The sequence below is a fragment of the Colletes latitarsis genome, chromosome 14, assembly GCF_051014445.1.
Source record: "Colletes latitarsis isolate SP2378_abdomen chromosome 14, iyColLati1, whole genome shotgun sequence".
Classification (NCBI taxonomy): domain Eukaryota; kingdom Metazoa; phylum Arthropoda; class Insecta; order Hymenoptera; family Colletidae; genus Colletes; species Colletes latitarsis.
The window spans coordinates 26533445-26552522 of NC_135147.1; the positions used below are offsets into that span (position 1 = coordinate 26533445).

The 19078-nt window shown below is 41.7% G+C and overlaps 2 protein-coding genes across 10 annotated transcripts in view; one reads left to right on the plus strand and one right to left on the minus strand.

The window, feature by feature from the left end:
• Kcc (solute carrier family 12 member kcc) overlaps nucleotides 1-752 on the minus strand; it is a 125933-nt gene extending 125181 nt beyond the window's left edge. For 5 of the 6 annotated variants that reach the window (XM_076782575.1, XM_076782574.1, XM_076782572.1 and 2 more), the window contains exon 1: nucleotides 136-752. In XM_076782575.1, coding sequence (XP_076638690.1) covers nucleotides 136-193 — 58 coding nt within the window. In that variant the 5' untranslated portion in view covers nucleotides 194-752. Of the gene's footprint in view, nucleotides 1-79 lie in introns of all 6 variants that reach the window. The other variant, XM_076782573.1, reaches the window with a different exon arrangement.
• Nucleotides 753-6788: 6036 nt separating this feature from the next.
• Nucleotides 6789-13185, plus strand: Brd7-9 (Bromodomain containing 7/9). Of its 4 annotated transcripts, none has more exons than XM_076781797.1 (4): nucleotides 6789-7176; nucleotides 8834-8944; nucleotides 9721-11421; nucleotides 11503-13185. In XM_076781797.1, exons 3-4 carry the CDS (start codon nucleotides 9831-9833, stop codon nucleotides 12159-12161), a joined length of 2250 nt encoding a protein of 749 aa, XP_076637912.1. In that variant the 5' UTR covers nucleotides 6789-7176; nucleotides 8834-8944; nucleotides 9721-9830; the 3' UTR covers nucleotides 12162-13185. The 4 variants fall into 4 exon arrangements, with proteins under 4 accessions (XP_076637912.1, XP_076637909.1, XP_076637911.1 ...); XM_076781796.1 differs by lacking the exon at nucleotides 6789-7176 and adding an exon at nucleotides 7810-8089 and having other exon boundaries at nucleotides 8819-8944; XM_076781795.1 differs by lacking the exon at nucleotides 6789-7176 and adding an exon at nucleotides 7810-8089.
• Nucleotides 13186-19078: the final 5893 nt, after the last annotated feature.

The following is a 19078-nucleotide window of genomic DNA, read 5'->3' on the forward strand; positions in this document are numbered from 1 at the left end:
CGCGCATCGAAAAGGCGGTTCGATCGCGGGTCACCACGCGTGATGCACGTGGAATCCTCCGTGCGTTGTCTGAGCTTACCGAGGCGTTGATCGATCGCCAGGAATCCGGATCAGAAGCGAAAACCCGTCACTCACCGTAGTCCAGCGATTGTTGCTGCGCGCTGTTGGCCGGCGTGACTCGGAACCGCTCCATCCTGCGTTGACACCTTCGTCAACCGACGAAACACCGGGAAAAGAAACCCACCGGGATTCTACGACGCGTTACGACGGTTCGACGTAAACAATAAACGACGAAACACACTTCCGTTTACGACGATCGACGGACGCGTTCTCCATTCACCGGCGCGATGTTACGGTCTGTTGGCCCTGGCGCGAGCGTGTACAACGCGACAACAAAACAGAGAGAGAGAGACGTAGGATAAACCAGACACGAGCGATCGCGCGAAAGAAAGAGAAACGCTCTTGGAGGAAACTCCGCGTCGACTGCTCGCAACGAAGCGTGTGGCAGGGTGTCTGCGTTCGATGGGTCTTCTTTGTTGCACCGACCGTGCACACACTGCTTCAGCCGTCTCGTGCCGCCCACGCTTCCTCCGTACGACGATCTCCGAGCAAGGCAGCGCGTGCCGCGCGATAACACCGCGTCCGATCGGTTATAAAACCGTGTACGGGGTACGAAAGAGGCCCGATTCCCGTGCTAACGTCCGCCGCGATGCGTTTGTGAAACCGAGTTGCGCTCGCCGCGCTGACGCAAAGCCTACTCGTAGGCTTCGGCCCGATCGGCCGTTTTATACGTGCACGAGACTCGAACGCGTGTGTGTGCACGCCCGTACGCCAGGGGGCCCGCCGATACGACGCTTCTGCCAGACGACCATGGGCGCCGCGACGTGGGCACCCACGTGTGCGTGGCTGCGTGCGTGCACCGGCTTTCCCGCAGGACCGTACGTACCGCCAAACTACCCCAAACCTAACGACACTTGGGATCCAAAACGCTTCCAATTTATCCTCAGGGTCTCACCCGACCCACTTGCATCCTAAGAGCCATTTATGATAAACTTCCTTTTTGCACAGAGTTTCGTTCTCGAAAGAAACGAGTTTGAAAGCTTGCAAAAATTAATCTCGTGTATGATTTGCCAAACTACCTCAAACCTAACGATACCTGGGATCCAAAACGCTTCCAATTTATCCTCAGGGTCTCATCCGACCCACTTGCATCCTAAGAGCCATTTATGATAAACCTCCTTTTTGCACAGAGTTTCGTTCTCGAAAGAAACGAGTTTGAAAGCTTGCAAAAATTAATCTCGTGTATGATTTGCCAAACTACCCCAAACCTAACGGTACCTGGGATCCAAATCGCTTCCAATTTATCCTCAGGGTCTCACCCGACCCACTTGCATCCTAAGAGACATTTATGATAAACTCCCTTTTTGCCTAGAGTTTCGTTCTAGAAAGAAATGAGTTTGAAAACTTGCAAAAATTAATCTTGTGTATGATTTGCCAAACTACCCCAAACCTAACGGTACCTGAGATCCAAAACGCTTCGAATTTACGCACAGGGTCGTACCCATTTGCATCCTATTCCTTCGAGTTTGAATCTTATTCCATGCAAAAATGTCGAGAATAAGCACTGGTCCCCTCCCTTGCTAAGGTCAATGCTACCTGAGGAGACTCATGGCACCCCCTGAGCGTCTCGGTTTTTCCCGAGCTCAGCAGAGAACCGTTAAACTGTGAACTGCATTTCCGTCTTGTAAAACTATTACACCTTACTTAAGTATATCTTAGATCGAAACTCTGTTGTATTTATTTAACAAATAAATATCCAAGAAAAAATTAATCTCGCGTATGATCAGGATCTCAAGAACGAATTGGGGGCCCTGACAATTTGTATAGTTTCTCGAAAAGTGATGTATTAATTTACTATTTTGATTCAAACTTACCGCGTAGTATGCTGATCGGTTGTTTGGGGACGTTGCACTCTGTATGCATTTTAATTCTCGAATTGGCTCGGAGAGTCTGGAATTTTTGATCGCCTGTTGCGTCCCAATCGTCCACGCGTACGATAAACAGGGTATTTCAAGACTTTTCGGCCGAACCGTGCAGGTAATACTGAAATCGTTAAGATAAAACAAAATCGGAACGACATTCTTACGATAATAAATTCAGCTGTTCGACGATATCAGCCTCGTGATGATAAGAATGATCCAAATTTTGGATCGGGGTATTAGTAAAGTGTGATTGATAGATGTTGATCGCCATCGACGATCTCTAACAATGAATACAGCTCGTCTAAATAAATTAAACAAATATCATCTGTCTTTACTATGTACCTTGATAACAACATATTCTGTACGTTCATTTCACGGTTCATGTTTTCGTTATGACTTTTATGGTTCACCATAATATAACATCTTTTTTTAAACTCTAAATTATAGAAAGTTTGGCCGAAAAATCCTGAAACACCCTGTACATCCAATCCAATCTCTTCAAGATTCATCCTTCCTGCAAACCAAGTATTTGTTATTCATATATTTACATTTATATTTCAACATCGTTATAAATTATTTGAACTGTATCAAACGACTCTATCGATATTTTTTCATTGATTTGTGAATTTCGATTATCGTACATCTCGATTCTTTTTATCCAAAATTTAATACTTTCGTGTTAATTCTTTCCCCGATAGGCTATCTGTATAATTGTGTTTTCTACAGTCTTATCGTTCGTGTTAACTTTTCTAATTACCTTATTTTTTTTATCGCAAGTTCGTAAAGAACAATGCAATTATCGAGGATCCATTTTTCGGTTGTTAATCGTCCGACTACGCGATAAAAGTTTGTAATAAAGTACCAAAGTTAAGACTCGAACGGACTTATTATACAACCTAATGGGTCCGGTAGATTAAATTTTATCGCGTACTATTCATAACGAACTTCTACTCTGATTATTTTAGTATTGATTTTGCACTCGTTTAGCGACCATAAACGGTCCTACGCGATGCTTAGGAGGCTTAGTGCCTTAAGCCTGTCTTGATAAGTTGCTCGCCGTCTTCTTGGCTACTTCTCGAACTTTTAAGTGCAACATTTTACTGAAAGTCTCGTTAATTGAATTTTTGCTATCATCTTTCCACGCTTTACGTTCGTCTTAAAACGCCAGGGGAGGGAAAGTCGACTAGGAGAGGGAGTTTTCGCAAAAGTTTGTGTTTATTGCTCAGGTGATAGGACAAAAACTGTGATATACAAGCTCGACTTTGCTCAAAGTTTCGCATCTGGAAACCAACTGTACTCCACGATGACCTCTTCCCTGATCAAGGGATCTCTTTACCGTTTCTTCGAAAGGACCAAATATTAATTTTTACCGTATTAAATAAATTAAATCGAGTATTACTCGTCGATCTTTGTACTCGATTTTTTACCGCTCGTTTTTTTTTAAGTTTGAACAAGATGGACGCTCGAAACTTCCGATAGAGGAGAACATACTACACGGACTGTCGCGAGCAGGAACAAAATTTATGATAGTACGCTGGCCCCACGATTTACGCGAAGGATACGCTACCGGGGTCGATTTTTTACGCGGTCCGGAAATCGAGTACGCCGGTGGAAACGAAAAATATATGAAAGAAAAACCCATTTGTGTTATAAATTGTTCGTTTTATTAGTACCGAGTCCGAGAAATAGATCGATTCAGTAATATTTTTAATATTCTTGAAATATTTTGACGCTTGAAAAGTGTTCACCGCTGGGAAATATTTTAATGAGGGATTCTAAAGGCCAAAATAAGACGAAAATCAAGAATACCAATTTGTTGATGGAGACTTCGTTAAAAAGTTATTAACAATTAAATTAAAAAATTTCAAATCGTTCTGGAAAAATTATTTTTAGCTAAGGGGGTCAATTACAATTATTTTTGGTCATTAGACATACCCTCGAAATCCTTCCCACTTTCTAGAAAAAAATTCGAGAAGGTGTGAAATTTTTCGATGGAAAAAAAAATTTCAAATCATTTTGGAAAAATTATTTTCGGTTGCGGGGATCAATTGCAATCATTTTTGCTGAATAGACATACCTCCGAAATCCTACCCACTTTCGAGAAAAAAATTCAATACGGACGGAACTTTAAACGTTAATAACTTTTTAACGAAACCTCCATCAACAAATTGGTATTCTTGATTTTCGTCTTATTTTGGCCTCTAGAATTCCCCATTAAAATTTTTCCGAGTAGTAAGAACACGTTGAGAAATCCAGAGTATTCGAGAGATCGCGGTACGTAAATGAGAATCGTTTACAACTGAAATATACCGAAATTTAATCTATCGGAGTCGAACCATTTCGCGTAAATAATAAAAAAAAAGTAACGAATTAATTTGCGTGGAAATTGGTGGGAGATAGGAAACGCAGATTAAACGTGTATAATTTTCGCGTATCTCTGTTCTTAATTCTAAATTCTTGTTTCTTAATTCGGAATCCTACGGGGTCGACGTTTCGCCGGGGATCTCGTTACCCGTTTCGCGTTCGCAGATTCGTTTGCAATGCAAACGACAAAGCTCCGTGCCCATTTTCATAGCGGAAAGACACTTTTGTCCGCTGTAAAGGGACTCCGGGGTCGGCGAGGGTGAGTATTGATTATCGCGGAATCTCTTTAAGTGCGAGTGTCTCGAAATGCTCGAGCCCGTAATTGCCAATCGGATTTTTATCCGAACGCCGGCCGATTATCGAGCGCCGTAGGATCGATCGCGATTCGGGGACGCGATCGACGGGCGTCAGGAATTCCGGGTACTCGAACTTTTCGATTCACGCGGATTTGCATGCTTATTCGTTTATTTCGCGCCTTTATTGCGCCGGAACGAAAAGAAAAACAAAGGGGAAACGCAATCGACGGGCACGTTGGTTGAAACCATTTCCAGTGAGAATTTTTCTATCTATTCTAATTTTTCTATCTTCGGGCCACGTTTGGATTTTTAAACGTAGAAACAGCGCACGTAATTTGTACTGGAGATACCAAAAACTCTCGGTAAAATAGAATCCACTGTGGGTGGATGGGCAATAGCGAATCTTTCGTTGCACGTGGGTTATTCTAGGTGGCAGCAGGAAGCGGAAGTCTTCATCCGGAAAACTCCCGGTGCAGATATCGCGTTCCATCGCGGAGAAGATATGAAATAAACGAAACGTTCGGTGGAACGTTTGTTGGACGAGACGGGGGGCTGTCCCGACCCCTTTATCATTTTCGTGTCACATCCAACGTTATCGATTCAGGCTGGAATAAAATGCTAACGCTATACGCGGTAAGAAGCAAAACTAAATATGCCCGTTGTTATACTTGAATAAAAAAATATACAATTCCTTGGTCGCGGTTAAAAAACGAAAAGAGCTTCGATGAAAATGAATCTTATTCACGCTCGAGAGTTTTTGAATCCGACACGTGATCAACTTCAGAAGAGTTACGAAAATTATTAGAATTATTAGAATTGGAAGAAATCGAGCCAATATAATTGCCGAGAACCTAAAGGTGAGGATTTTTTAAAGGTACTAAGCCGAATAAATGACCTATTCTCTGTGGGTGCACGATAACTTACGATCTCTGCATAGTACTTGCTTCGACAACTCGTATATTCAAACTGGAACGATATAAAAGAGGTAGTCGAGAAGCTTTCTACGTTAATTCTCTCTTTTCTAAAGCAGGGCGTCTCGGAAAAAGCTTGGTACGCGATGATAGTAGAAAATGGAGGATTTCCCCGCGTAGCATTGATTTTTCTCTGCAGTTAAGGGATTAAGGAGGCCAATGTTGGTTAATTGGGCAAGATATCATAGGCACGATGCCTCCAGGTCTTCGAAAAGTTCGTCGGGATACCAACGGGAGGTAATAACCGTGCCGGTGGATCGTAAAGAGGCACTCGATCCAACGGCCGATATCCGAGAAGCTCTTTTATCGGACATCCTGCCGCAGGATCGGTTTAATGGGCAATATCGAGGGACCAAGCCTCGTTAAAGGCGAAGCGAGCTTACGCGTGCGGGCTTTTGTGCATTTTTCCTCGCGTATAACTCAATTCCCGTAACGGGAGCGCACGAGAGCTTAGAAAGAATAGTTGATCACTCGGTGGGGCCGTTTCGCTGCTGATAAGCCGCCATTAGAATTTCAAATAAACTGAAGACTACGGCGAGCGTTAATGGAAAGGCTGAAGCTGATGAACGAACTCCATTCGTCGGCAGAAGCTGCCGGAGTCCTTGGGGTTGGCGCGCTTATTGTTGCATTCCATTGATAATGCCAGTCCATTGTCGTCGTCGCCTTTGTCAGGCTCGACGATACACTCCGCGACAAAATGGTACGACCGGATTTTTAGCTTAAAGTTCCACGACTATTTCTATCGTGAAATAATATTCCATCGAATTAGCTCGTCATCGATGCACACAAGGTGCCTCCTATCCCGAAGAAACAAGCTTTCAAGTCTGATTAATACCGTGAAATACAGTAGCATTTTGTGGTGGAGTGTACTCTGCCGGGAAATGCATACACCAAGATTAGAAACTCCTTAATTTTCGAAGAAATTTTTTGAAAGAGAACTTTGGGAGCCCCGGGACAAAATGCCCTCGCGTAACGCGCCACTGGCGGGCAACGCGTTTTCAAAAGTGCGGCAAATTCGAGTCTCAAAGAGTACCGTGGCGTTTCGTTCGATGAGTAAACCGGCGTCGAAACGAGCAGCGCCGACTTGCAACGCCGTACCGCGAGTAACAAGTTGGCGAATTTGTGGTTTCCTGTCAGGGGAAGCGCAGTGAAACGCAAGCAACCGTGGTTGGCGTCCCCGTGCATCGAGCTCCCCTTTGTACGCGTAGACGGGATTTAAAGGGACGAGGAGGAACAGGAATCGTTCGTCTGAGTCTTCGGCGTTCGTGGCCGGAGACGCGGTCACATCTGCACAGTGTGCGTGAATTTTTTCGCCGCGAGGGAATGCGTTTCTCTCGCTCTCTCTGTCCTCCTCTCACGGCGTTTTCGAGAAACAGCTGATCATCCGTTGCCCCTTTAATTGCATCGAGGCTGACTCTCGGGCTCGTCCTCGGCCGCGGCGAGTTCCCACGGGTTTACCGAGGAATATCTGGCCTCGTGTCTCGTTGGCTCAGTGGTACGATCCTTGTGCCCGTGAATCGTGTCTGTGAATACGGTCCGGGGCGTTTCGTTGCACGGCGCACGGTAAGTGCCAGCACCTCAAGTATCTTTTCTAGGTTAGGAAGCGCCTTTCGCTTTTTAAAGCTCCGTGCATAGCGCTCGGGGAGATCGTCGACCGCGCGAGGTGCGCGTGAAACGTATCCCTGGCTCCACCGGGGAACACTCGTGAACCTGTCGACGTCCACGACCTCGTTGGCGCGACCGTCGTCCATCTAGGATTCACCCACTTCGTGAAACTCGATTCCACCGACGCCCTCGTTGCATTAATCCGCTCGGGATCAACGGGAATAAAACGTCGCTCGACTTTCGCGGCCTTAATCGAAACGGGACGTCGCGTGCGCAGTACTGCTAGCCGGCAGAGATTAAGCAAATCGGCACTCGATTCCTCTCACCGGTGACGATAAGTCGAAATTGATACTTGGTTTCTAGAAACTTCTCGATATCCAGAAGTAGGGATACCATGGACCCCGCCGTGTTCGAATGCTTTTGCCGCCCGGTACGTTTACATTTTACGAATTTTTGTTTCTTGGATTAAGAGAAGAGTGTCGGAAGAAGAGGTTTTCGAGGATACCGGATACCAAATTGCCGGGTATCTGTACTAAGAGGTAGCGCGCTGGATGTTCGAACGAATTCGTAACTCGCGCTTCTTCGAGCGACGCGTCGCCATGATGGCGCAGCTGGCGAATAGGCGGTCGGGCAGGGGAAACGTACGACGTGCGTCCTCCATAACGGCTTGGATATCTGTGACATCTTCAATGGCCGCCGCCGTACTATCTACACACGTAACGGAGCGCGGTCCACTCGCAAACCGCGTTCCGTGGTGGTTCAGGACGTAGTCTTTACTGTTTCTCGTTAGAATTTCTCATCAAGCTGTGGCCCAACGTGCAAACCATGGGCTCGAAGAAACATAAAAAGCACAAGCGCGAGAGGCACGAAGGTGAGGACCGGGCTCAAATCCGGCGTATCTCGATCGTCTTATCGTTGTTCTCGTCACGATTAATTACTCCTTAATGTCGTCTCGGCACCATAGGTCGTCGCGTTATCGCGCCACCTTATAAATAGTCATTCTAGATCGTGCTGCACACTGTGCACATTGCGAACTCGGAGCGCGCCTCACGTTCAAACGGCGCTTCAGCAGCCGCTTCGACGCGATATTGTTTTTACATCCGTTCCTCGAATCGTGCACGTGATGACAGCTCGTCGCTATGTTATTAGGTGTTTACGTTCTATATTGTTTACGACGCTTTTCTTCTGGATGCGGTGTGCATCGGAGTAACGGGGTGTCTGGCTTCACGAATATTCTGTTTGTCCTCGTTTCATTCTGTTTGATCCTTCGACTGCGCCGTGTTTTAACTAAAAAACGTTTGTTGCTCCAAAAAAAGCATTATTCTAAGGTAAACTTTTTCATACGGTATATATAACGCATTTGCAGTCCAAGGGTTAACAATTGCCCATTTGCTATTGTCAATAAATTATCGCATTATTAGAATACAGCACTAAATATAATTCTTTAGCATCGACGCTTATGTTGATGCTCTTGTTGACTGCATGAGGATTCAAATGAAAAATACATACCTTGAAAGTTAAACAATCTTGCTAGGAGATTAACGGTTGAGTCTCTTCGATTGTAATTCTGTTTTCATTGGAATCCTTTTTGTACTCATAGATTAATGATGCACAGGAATTTTGACTACGTTTTCACCACGGACAAACTGAGAGTGAGGTTGGAGTAGAAGTGAGGTGGATTCAAAAGTATAAACGAAGGTTCCACGGCGACAAGTGCGACCTGGAAGTAAGTGACGTGTAACAATGGACATGGACTGGTTGCACGACAGAAACTAGCTGTGCTTCCAAAATTACTTGAATGTCCCAAACCCTTTCAGTTTTTTTTGTCTATTAAGATCAGTTGAAGCGCAACAAGATCTTTAACAATACGATTGTTTTATTGTTTTTAAAGTAGAGGTTTATAGAGATGCTTTGTACCTACTGGAATATTGGTGTGTCTGTTGCGCTTCAATCTTTTAGTTCCCTGGCTGTTATGTATTATGGCATCAAAGGCCATACGTGCTTTCGCTTTACCTCTTTGCGAGGTATTTTCAATTTCAATGATTGCTCCTTCCTAATTATTCCTACAAATTCGATTGTTCGATACGACGAAAATTATTTTATTGCATACTTCTCTCAAGGTTTATTTAGTTTAAGTCAAGCTACTTCCATCTCGCTTCCAGTTTGTTGAATGTGGAAACAAGGTCACTGTCATCTTCATTATTAGCATCGATATTTCCTGCTACCCTTCTGTTAACGTCCTGTAGATTTTATTAATTTACGACTACGCTTTTTTTTTTATAATCCTGCAAGATTATACAATATCTAGCACTATATTATATGTTGCGACAACATGCTGTTATTTTGCACTTTTGTATAATTTTTTGCAAGACATTTTTATTGCATGCGATAGATTTGCAATAATTATTACTTATAGCTTAATGCTTTAATTTTTTTCTCCATACGTTTTATAATTTCAATATCATTTTTTATACGTTTTAAATAATTTGTATCTTATTGCAGAAGGACAGTACACAACCACGGATAAACCCCGAGCTTTGAAGCTTATTTTAAAAGTAGGGGGTAGCAGTGGGACACCTGAATACGGTAACGAATCTCCAAGTCAGGCAACAATGTTGTCTCAACATTTGGGTGTTTACCAGCAACAGTTGGGCATCAACTGTTCCGTAACGCAGGAATCTGAATACGATAGATATCTGGGGCACAAAAAGCTTAAGAAGAAAAAGAAAAAGAAGGATAAAAGACATAAGCATCATCATAAAGATAAGAAGAGAAGGCGGGAGGAATCCAGCCAGGAATCAGTGGGAGATGCGGATGAAAGTTTAGCGGAAGTCCCCAAGAAGATTCCGAATCATCAGTTATTACCTCCAAGACCACCCTCGAGCGGAGAGCACAGGGTTAGTCTTACGAATCAAATTAGCTCTCTTTCTCCGCATCGAGAACCTAGAACTTGCGTACTTAGAAAAATCGCGGAACGTACGCCTCTACAAAGGTTACTCGAACACCTCCTCAGATCAATGGAGAAACGTGATCCGCAGCAATTTTTTGCATGGCCGGTCACGGATAGCATTGCACCCGGATATTCCCAGATCATAACTAATCCTATGGATTTTAGCACCATAAAGCAGAAGATAGACGATAATAGTTATCAAAATTTAAGCGAGTTTGTAGATGACTTTAAATTAATGTGTGATAATGCTACCACTTACAACCATCCGGATACGATTTACTTCAAGGCGGCAAAAAAATTGCTGCACGTTGGCCTAAAAATGGTTACACCTGACAAACTACGACAGTTGAGACCAGTCTTAACATATATGCAAGATATTTCAAAAGATGAACTTGGATTCGAATTAGGTGTCGAAGATCCAAATAATCCAGATGTTCCTGTCACCGAAGAACAGATTGAACGAGAAAGAGAACAAGAGGAACGCAACGAAGAAGCTGAAGAACTTAGAAAAGAGAACCAGAGAAAATTGAGATTAGCGAGTTTAGGTAAATTCGAAGCGATCCCCGACGATATGACTCCGGATGAAATTTTGAAACAAGCACGAGGAGCTGCGAAAGCAGCATCAGAAAAGCTGTCGTTGAAAAGGCTCAATTCGAAAATGGGTTTCCTCAGACAAAAGAAAGATGGAACTACTAGCTTACAAATAATAGTACCAGGAGACGGTGTGATTCCAGGAACTAATCAGAGACCTGTATCGTTGGGTCAGCTCATAGGTAAACTGAATCACGGAACAGGTGCATTGGCAGGATTCCGTGAAGATAGAAGAAACATGTCTAAACCAGTGAAACCTTTGTATTATGGTGCCTTTGGTTCTTATGCGCCTAGCTATGATTCCACCTTTGCTAATCTTACTAAGGACGAAACAGATTTGGTGTATCAAACTTATGGCGATGAAACTGCTGTACAATATGCAGAATCCATTCTAGACTTTGCTAAAGACTGTGATTATACATTGACTATGGTTGACGATCTACTGGACATCTTAACAGGCGGGGACCACAGAAAGACGAAGAAATTTCTTGAAGAGAAACGAAGGCTCAAAGAGGAGGAGGAAAAGATAAAGCATTTATTAGAGAAACCTATGCAAGATGTAAATCGTAATATTTCTGGTATGGACAGCGTTAAAGTCGACATTGATCAATTGAAAACGCTTTCAGAGATAGGCATTGACGTTAATTTTCTGGAAACTCTAGGTAATTATATTTAGAAACGAAAAAAGAATCGAAACGTTTTTAGGAAGAATGTTAATGTTTCAAATTTTCTTTTCTTTGCAGAGGATGAATTGAAGCTAACCGAGGAGCGCGCAACTCTACAAAGTCGCTTGGACGACACGTCTCAAATGATAGGTCGTCTGAAGCAAGCGCAACATGATCGCCTATCAGCCCCACCGCCTACGCATTTGTCGAATGTTCCTAAGCCGTCAGAGAACGAAGTGGCATTGGCGGACAAAATCACGGACAATCTAACAGAAATAGCAAAGAAACTTCCTCCTTCGGCCATCGCTCCTGTCGATGGCTTACGAAGAGCCATGGGAATAGCGCCTCTCGGTGGACCAGAGCCTATGGAAGTGGAGCCTATCACGCACAATCCAACGATCGTCGCGGAAAATAATCTATTGTCGCAAACGAACAACAGTCAGGTCTCGTCGAGTCTGCTACCGACGCCATCGCCGATTCAAACCGCAAGTTTGCTTAGCCCGGCCAGCTCACAAAATCCACCGATTAGTATTGTGACCGCAAATCAGCCACCGATTCAAATACAGATCGGTATGACGCACAGCCAGACACCTCCGTCGTTGTTGAATACGTCGGAGGCGTCTGCAGTTCCTGATCTAGAAACCGAGCTACGTGAATTTCTGGAGAGCGATCCTACGTTAGGGCACTCGCCCCTCCACGACGACAAAACTTTGGAGGACATTTTGTCCGAATCTTAATGTGTACGATTCGATATACGATTTTTCATTAATATACCTCTCACAGGTTGTACATTTTACTACGTACGAACGATAGATTTAATGGCAAGTGTACGGTTAATAAATATAATCGTGTCCTGCAATGTGTTGTAATTTGATAAACACAGCGTTTATATGGTATGAATATTATTTATGAAGTTTGCGTAACAAATAGTATGAAGCTTTGCACAGTCTACGTGAAATGCACTTGTAACGCAGAATGCTGTTCATTTGTAACGACAGAGGAATTTGAATACGTATGCCCTAAGTAGTAATACAATCATTGTTAATCTGGTCTAGAAATGAAATCAGTTTCTGGATTCTCTTTACTATCTAGAATTAGTATCTCAACATTGTATCCACATCATTATTCTTTAAGATGTTACGCAAATGGAAAAAGATTCTTTAAAAGCAATGAAAATATTGTATATAAAACTACATCTGCTTCATTGTTAAATTAGTTTAAATCCATTAAAATAATGATACAGTTGCTTTCTACTTTAAAGTATAAGAGAACAAAAGAAAATGTAAATATTCATAAAGTGTATTTTTTAAATTAAATTTCTTTAAACGTCCGAATTGAATTTATAAGGAAGCATTTAATCATATGTTTGCTTTTAGAGAAATTATACTATTGTAGTGCAAAGAGAAATTACTCGTTTTACGATTTCATTATTCGAATCGAAAGACTACGTATTTTATATATCGCTTTTTATTATTTATCGTTACTTACCCAACATTGTCGCTCGAGGTACTCTCGTCACCAACTATGATGAATCAGTTCCTCGATTATCTCTGAATCCGTTGTAACCGCTTCATTCCCTGCAATTTCTGAATCCGTTGTAACAGCTTCATTCCCTGCAAAGAGTAAATTAATCGTTCATTTGAATTCAACGGAAATGCGTCGAAATTGCAATGTAATAATTTGAATTGTGATTTTACTAAAGTTTGCTTTTATTAATTACCAATAAAAGTGGAACAGATCGTGAAATGTTTGTCGAAACGATTAAACACGGTGTACTTATTTAACGATCAAATTATATTTCCTTCCCGAACAAATATATTTGAACTAGTTCAATCAGGCACGGTTTAACCGTTAGACACGCCATTTGCAATATCGAACGTGCACATGCGCAAGAAAAAGGCGCCTTGCACAGAGTAACGCTAATAATTATATTTTTATAATTATAATCATAAAAGTTATCTGCAAGACCCATAACGATCGATTACTGATAAATATTCTGTTCGTGTCGCTTCAATTTCGTTTCAAAATAAAATAACGAAAAGGAAAAATCACAGAAATAGTCGACCGTAGTTTCGTTTTCGCAGGGAAGAATAGCGCCAAAACGACTCGACACCGAGACGACGACGAAATATGAAATTTCACGAAAATACTTGCTAGAAAACATTAATTGATGCCAGGAAACTTACCGCGTACGTTATGGTTCTTCGGAAAGATACTACGTATAAAGAATTACTTCATTATTTTTAAATAAACTGAAATTTACGACGAGAGAAAAACGCGCCTTCTGCTGCAATCAGTCGCCACCGTAGGAAAGGAAGTTGTCGCTTGGCGTCGCTTGGTGTCTCTAGTAACACGATTTCAATTCTCACGTATCGGAAGGCAACTGCTCATTCTCGAATGCCGCGTAAGTGTGGCGTTACTGACTGTAGCTCGAATAAATTGTAGTTGTAATTTTGTGTTGTTTCAATTATTTAGTTTATATTCTGCAAGTTCATTTCTCTGTAAGTATTTCTTTATACGTAGTTTTCTTGTCTGATAACTGTTTGCATGTGAATTTAACCAATTATGCTACATTTTGAAAACTTCTCTCGAACACGTGCAAAGTTTCTATACACTATGAAAAATGTTACAAACTTATATTTTAACGGCGTTTACTATTATGGTTTTAAATATATGCGAGAATATATAATACGAACGAGGTTTAGGATGGATGTAGAGAGTTTAGTATTTTTCAGAGCACTTGGAAGCTGATTTGGCAGATTGTAGACTTCAGGATGAAAATCTACAGAAGATCTGGATCCAGAAGGCACATGAGCAAGCTGACCGGTTCAATAAATGGTGCATACGTCAAATTCTGTAAGTCATAAGCAACATTCATAAACTTTATTCTCGAATTCTAAAATTCCCTGTATAATCTAAAATGGTACATTCTACACGGTGAATATGGTTTCCAGGAAACCTTTAGATACTAAGCTTCATTAAAATAAGTAGGGGACAAATATTTTTGAAACTACGTTGAATTTGATACTCTTTTCGTGTTCAATAACACCAGAAACTCTCAAGTAACAATTCGTGCTACCGTACTGCGTACTGAAATCTAACCCCAGAAACTCTCAAGTGACAATTCGTGCGACCGTCCTACGCACCCAGACCTAACCCCAGAAACTCTCAAGTAACAATTCGTGCTACCGTACTAGCTAACCTAGACCCAACGCAGGCCCCAGAAACTCTCAAGTAACGAGTCTTACTACCGTACTAGCTAACCTAGACTTAACACAGCCGCGAGAAACTTTCAAATAACAAGTTTTACTACAGTAGAGAACAGTTCGTGCTATAAAGTGTAAAAACAAACGTGTATTCGTGGTAAAAACGAACCGTGTATCGCGTAACACGATATTCGCAGGAATTGCACGCGACTGCAGGAACTTCCACGATAATAGGATTACGGTGGTAAAGTGTAGGCTAATTTTCGATATTCCACGGGACCCCGAATACGCAGGGATAAGTGTGATTCAGTGTAATTACGTCGTTATAACTAAATAGACAAGTTCGAGCATGGAGAACGGAAAACTCGATTACGGGAGCCGGCCGTTTATCGCGATTCTAACCTCCTCGGCCATTAGCATACCCGACTAACTATTCCATTAGCGTTTCAACGCTGTCGAGGAAATTAAAAAAAATCACAGAATCGTTAAACGTCTATTAAAACGCGGTTCGGATTTTTCTCTTTCCGGCTCTCGATGCACAGTTGCTACGTAATTAAACGTAGAATTGTTCCGGTGGTCGATGAAATTTTTTAGAAATATTTTGATTCACCGTTCTTTTATAGATATGTTCGAGGATGGCCAAAAACTGGTCAATAACGTTTGCGTAACAATATCCTTGCAGCGTCAATGAATATTACATAAAGTTCGCGAGATCCGGGGTGTGTTTTACTCGAAAATATTGACAAGGAAACGAACCATTACATGAATTATTAAATTTTTCTCGTGAAATATGCTACCAAGGAACCCGGCCAGACCCCGTGTATACCGCGTATTAAATTTCTCGATGGCGGGTCGTTTAAATTTCGTTTCGATGCGGAGACGACGGCACTGTAAACAAAACTTTCCAATAACGAAGTTCGTCTTATCCGGTGGATTTAATTTAATCCGGTCTATGCGCCCGCAATCTCTCGAAATGCTTCGTCATTCGTAACCGAGAATCTTCCGAGTGGGAGATCACGATCTATTTACACAACGAGCGTCGATTTCGAAGCGTCGAACCTCGATTTAGAACGAAATCGTTCGAAACGTAGGACGTAAAGGAAACAAATTATACAGCGTTAAGGTAAATGAGTATATTTAAAAAAAAAATGTAAATTCGATTACTTTTAACTAAAATTTTCCCAATCGACGCGTTTCACGATCATTTTCACGGAACAAACGCTAGTCCAGACTGCGTAGAAAGCTCGTTAGTGAGGCTGTTTGTGTTCTGACAGGTTAATTAAGCGACGATTCCGTTCTTTCGAGCACACGGGCAACGTGGAAATGGCAAGCTCGCGTGGCTTTCGACCGGAAGCCCGTTACCACGAACGCGAGCCAAGCAATTATCATTCTTTGATATCTGCTCGTGATACTCTCTGACAAACGATGGTGTCCCTTAAATTACCCTCCATTTTACTCCAATGACACGTGGAACTAATTTTTCTTCGAGAAAACGATCGTATTTTTCGCCGTACACTGTCGAACAAAAAATACTAGAGGAATAAATTTAGTTTTATGGATCACTAGGTAGCTTTTAGTAATAATAAATGTAATTAAATGTTACTGGTTCGGTGCCTAGAGTCTGGCCTCGTGTTTGTAGCCTCCCATGTTCGCCACCAGAGGGGTCGCGCTCTCACAAGCGCTCGACCAACTCCTTGGTTGCTATATACAGGGTGCTAGGCCAATCCTGGGAAAAATTTTAATGAGGGATTCTAGAGGCCAAAATAAGACGAAAATCAAGAATACCAATTTATTGATGGAGGCTTTGTTAAAAAGTTATTAACGTTTAAAGTTTCACATGTACTGAATTTTTTTCTCGAAAATGCGTAGGATTTCGGGGGTATGTGTAATGACCAAAAATTATTGTAATTGACCCCCGCAACCGAATATAATTTTTTTAGAATGATTTGAAATTTTTGAATTTAATTGTTAATAACTCTTTAACGAAGCCTCCATCGACAAATTGGTATTCTTGATTTTCGTCTTATTTTGGCCTCTAGAATCCCCCATTAAAATTTTTCCCAGGGGCGGCCGAACACCCTGTATACATTCCTCGACCGACTTCTCAATATCTCGGAACTAAATATCTCGCAACGAAACAGTTTATCTCGTGCCCCCTGAAATAAAACACCGACAGCTTCTCGAAGACCTCGAGATCATCTGTATCGGTTGTCTTTGATGATGTCACGCGCCGCTTACAATGGAGCGGCGACATTAAAGGTATTCGTAGAATCCTACTAAAATAACATACAAGATTCAACGACCGTGAAATTGACGAGTATCCAGAGTATCGTAAAAGTCTCACGAAATATCGCATACAGAGAGTTTCAAAAGTATTTCGCCCTGTGAAAAGCGTTGGACCCCGGAATTTCAAAATAATAATTATAGGAAATTAGTTAGCCCATTTACTTAACACTAAACCTACCACGACTGGTGAAATGACCGTTTTTAAAATTTCGTTTAGAATTTCTAACACACAATATTATTTTAGCGCCGCTTAATTTCACGACTTTCCTTATAGTATACGTACAATGAATTTTACAATATTCACTTCTAATCTTATTGTTTATTTTCTGAGAAAAATACGTAGTCTGTCTTGCCTCCCACGACCGGTCATCTGACCGGTTGAACGATTTATGTTTTTTTGTAAAAAACTGGACATTTGGTACCAAATTCTGATTAGCTTCCGATTTAAAGAGGAAATATACGTATAACAAAGACGAAAGGAGAGAATCTACAGTTTCCACTGTCTTAGAACAGTCTAACAACGCGTATTAAAAATAGTTAAACTTTAGACGCGTTTAGTTTCGAAACTATTAGTGTTTTATTAATTATTAAGCCATTGTTAGCGGCGGCAAAGCCTCCCCTTTAAAATGGCTTTTGGTTTTTGTCGATCCGACTTTCCGTTTTCGAGATATCGTAATTTATGTAAAAGGTAATTTTTTTAATTCGACAACGATCACGCTTGGCGCCTCGGAAAGGCCTATTAATGCATATTAAAAAATCATGAAACTTTGAACGCGTGCAGTTCCGAAACTATTAGTGTTTTATTAATTATTAAGCCATTGTTAGCGGCGGCAAAGCTTCCTCTTTAAAATGGCTTTTGGTTTTTGTCGATCCGACTTTCCGTTTCGGAGATATCGTAATTTATGTAAATGGTAATTTTTTATCTCTGTCTCCGTCTGACGCATCGGACCTCCTTGTCGCTCCCGCGATACGCGTCTTAGAACAGTCTCGCAACGCGTATTAAAAATACTTAAACTTTAGAGGCGTGCAGTTCCGAAACTATTAGTGTTTTTGCCATAATTGAGCAATCGTTAGCGGCGGCAAACCTTCCTCTTTAAAATGGCTTTTGGTTTTTGTCGATCCGACTTTCCGTTTCGGAGATATCGTAATTTATGTAAATGGTAATTTTTTATCTCTGTCTCCGTCTGACGCATCGGACCTCCTTCTCGCTCCCGCGATACGCGTCTTAGAACAGTCTCGCAACGCGTATTAAAAATACTTAAACTTTAGAGGCGTGCAGTTCCGAAACTATTAGTGTTTTTGCCATAATTGAGCAATCGTTAGCGGCGGCAAACCTTCCTCTTTAAAATGGCTTTTGGTTTTTGTCGATCCGACTTTCCGTTTCGGAGATATCGTAATTTATGTAAATGGTAATTTTTTTATCTCTGTCTTCGTCTGACGCGTCGGACCTCCTTGTCGCTCGTGCGTAGTGCTGACCTACCTCGCGTACGTGACTCTCGTGACTCAGCTCCGGCGTAGTATTTCCAAGAATTTACTACGCACTGTCTAGTATCTACGCGCGCGAGATGAATGAACTCGCGCGAGCGCAACGAAAACGTAAACAAACCCTATCTCCGAAACTAGCCACCGCAGCGACTTGAAATTAAAATCGCCATATCTCCGGAACTAATGAAGCTATCGACTCGTACAAACGCTCATTTTAAAGGGTTTTTCATCCTCTACCTAATGATCATATCACCTACTATAATTTTTTTTATCTTCTATGTTTAATTTGACATTTACTTTGACGCTACACACCCAAAGAAGTTTCAGCAATTCCAACTGATCGTACGACTGGTATACGATAAAACTGGACCATAGATTGTTTATTTAATTGAAGATTAATTTAAATTTAAATACAGGATGTTTGCATAATTACTATCCACTTTTTCTTAAATAATTGTTTTCTCTAGAACTAACTACGGTATCGACTTGGAACAAAATTCGTTTTCAAGGGTGTTTTATCTTCTATTCGATGAATATTAAAACAATATTTCACATAAATGAAAAGAACATCTTACGAATGAACAACATAACACAACTTTCTATACATATGTGAAAATTAGAAGTACGTTGCCTCGTTAAAGAAAAAAAGGAAGATTGGTCGTTTGACCGGTCGTGGT

Bases quoted from the DNA above. Each gene is read 5' to 3' on its own strand.
- Brd7-9 (XM_076781794.1), top strand. From the start codon at position 8,044: ATGGGCTCGAAGAAACATAAAAAGCACAAGCGCGAGAGGCACGAAG. The intron at 8,090-9,720 runs GTGAGGACCGGG...ATCTTATTGCAG, and splicing joins CAAGCGCGAGAGGCACGAAG to AAGGACAGTACACAACCACG. The intron at 11,422-11,502 runs GTAATTATATTT...TTTTCTTTGCAG, and splicing joins TAATTTTCTGGAAACTCTAG to AGGATGAATTGAAGCTAACC.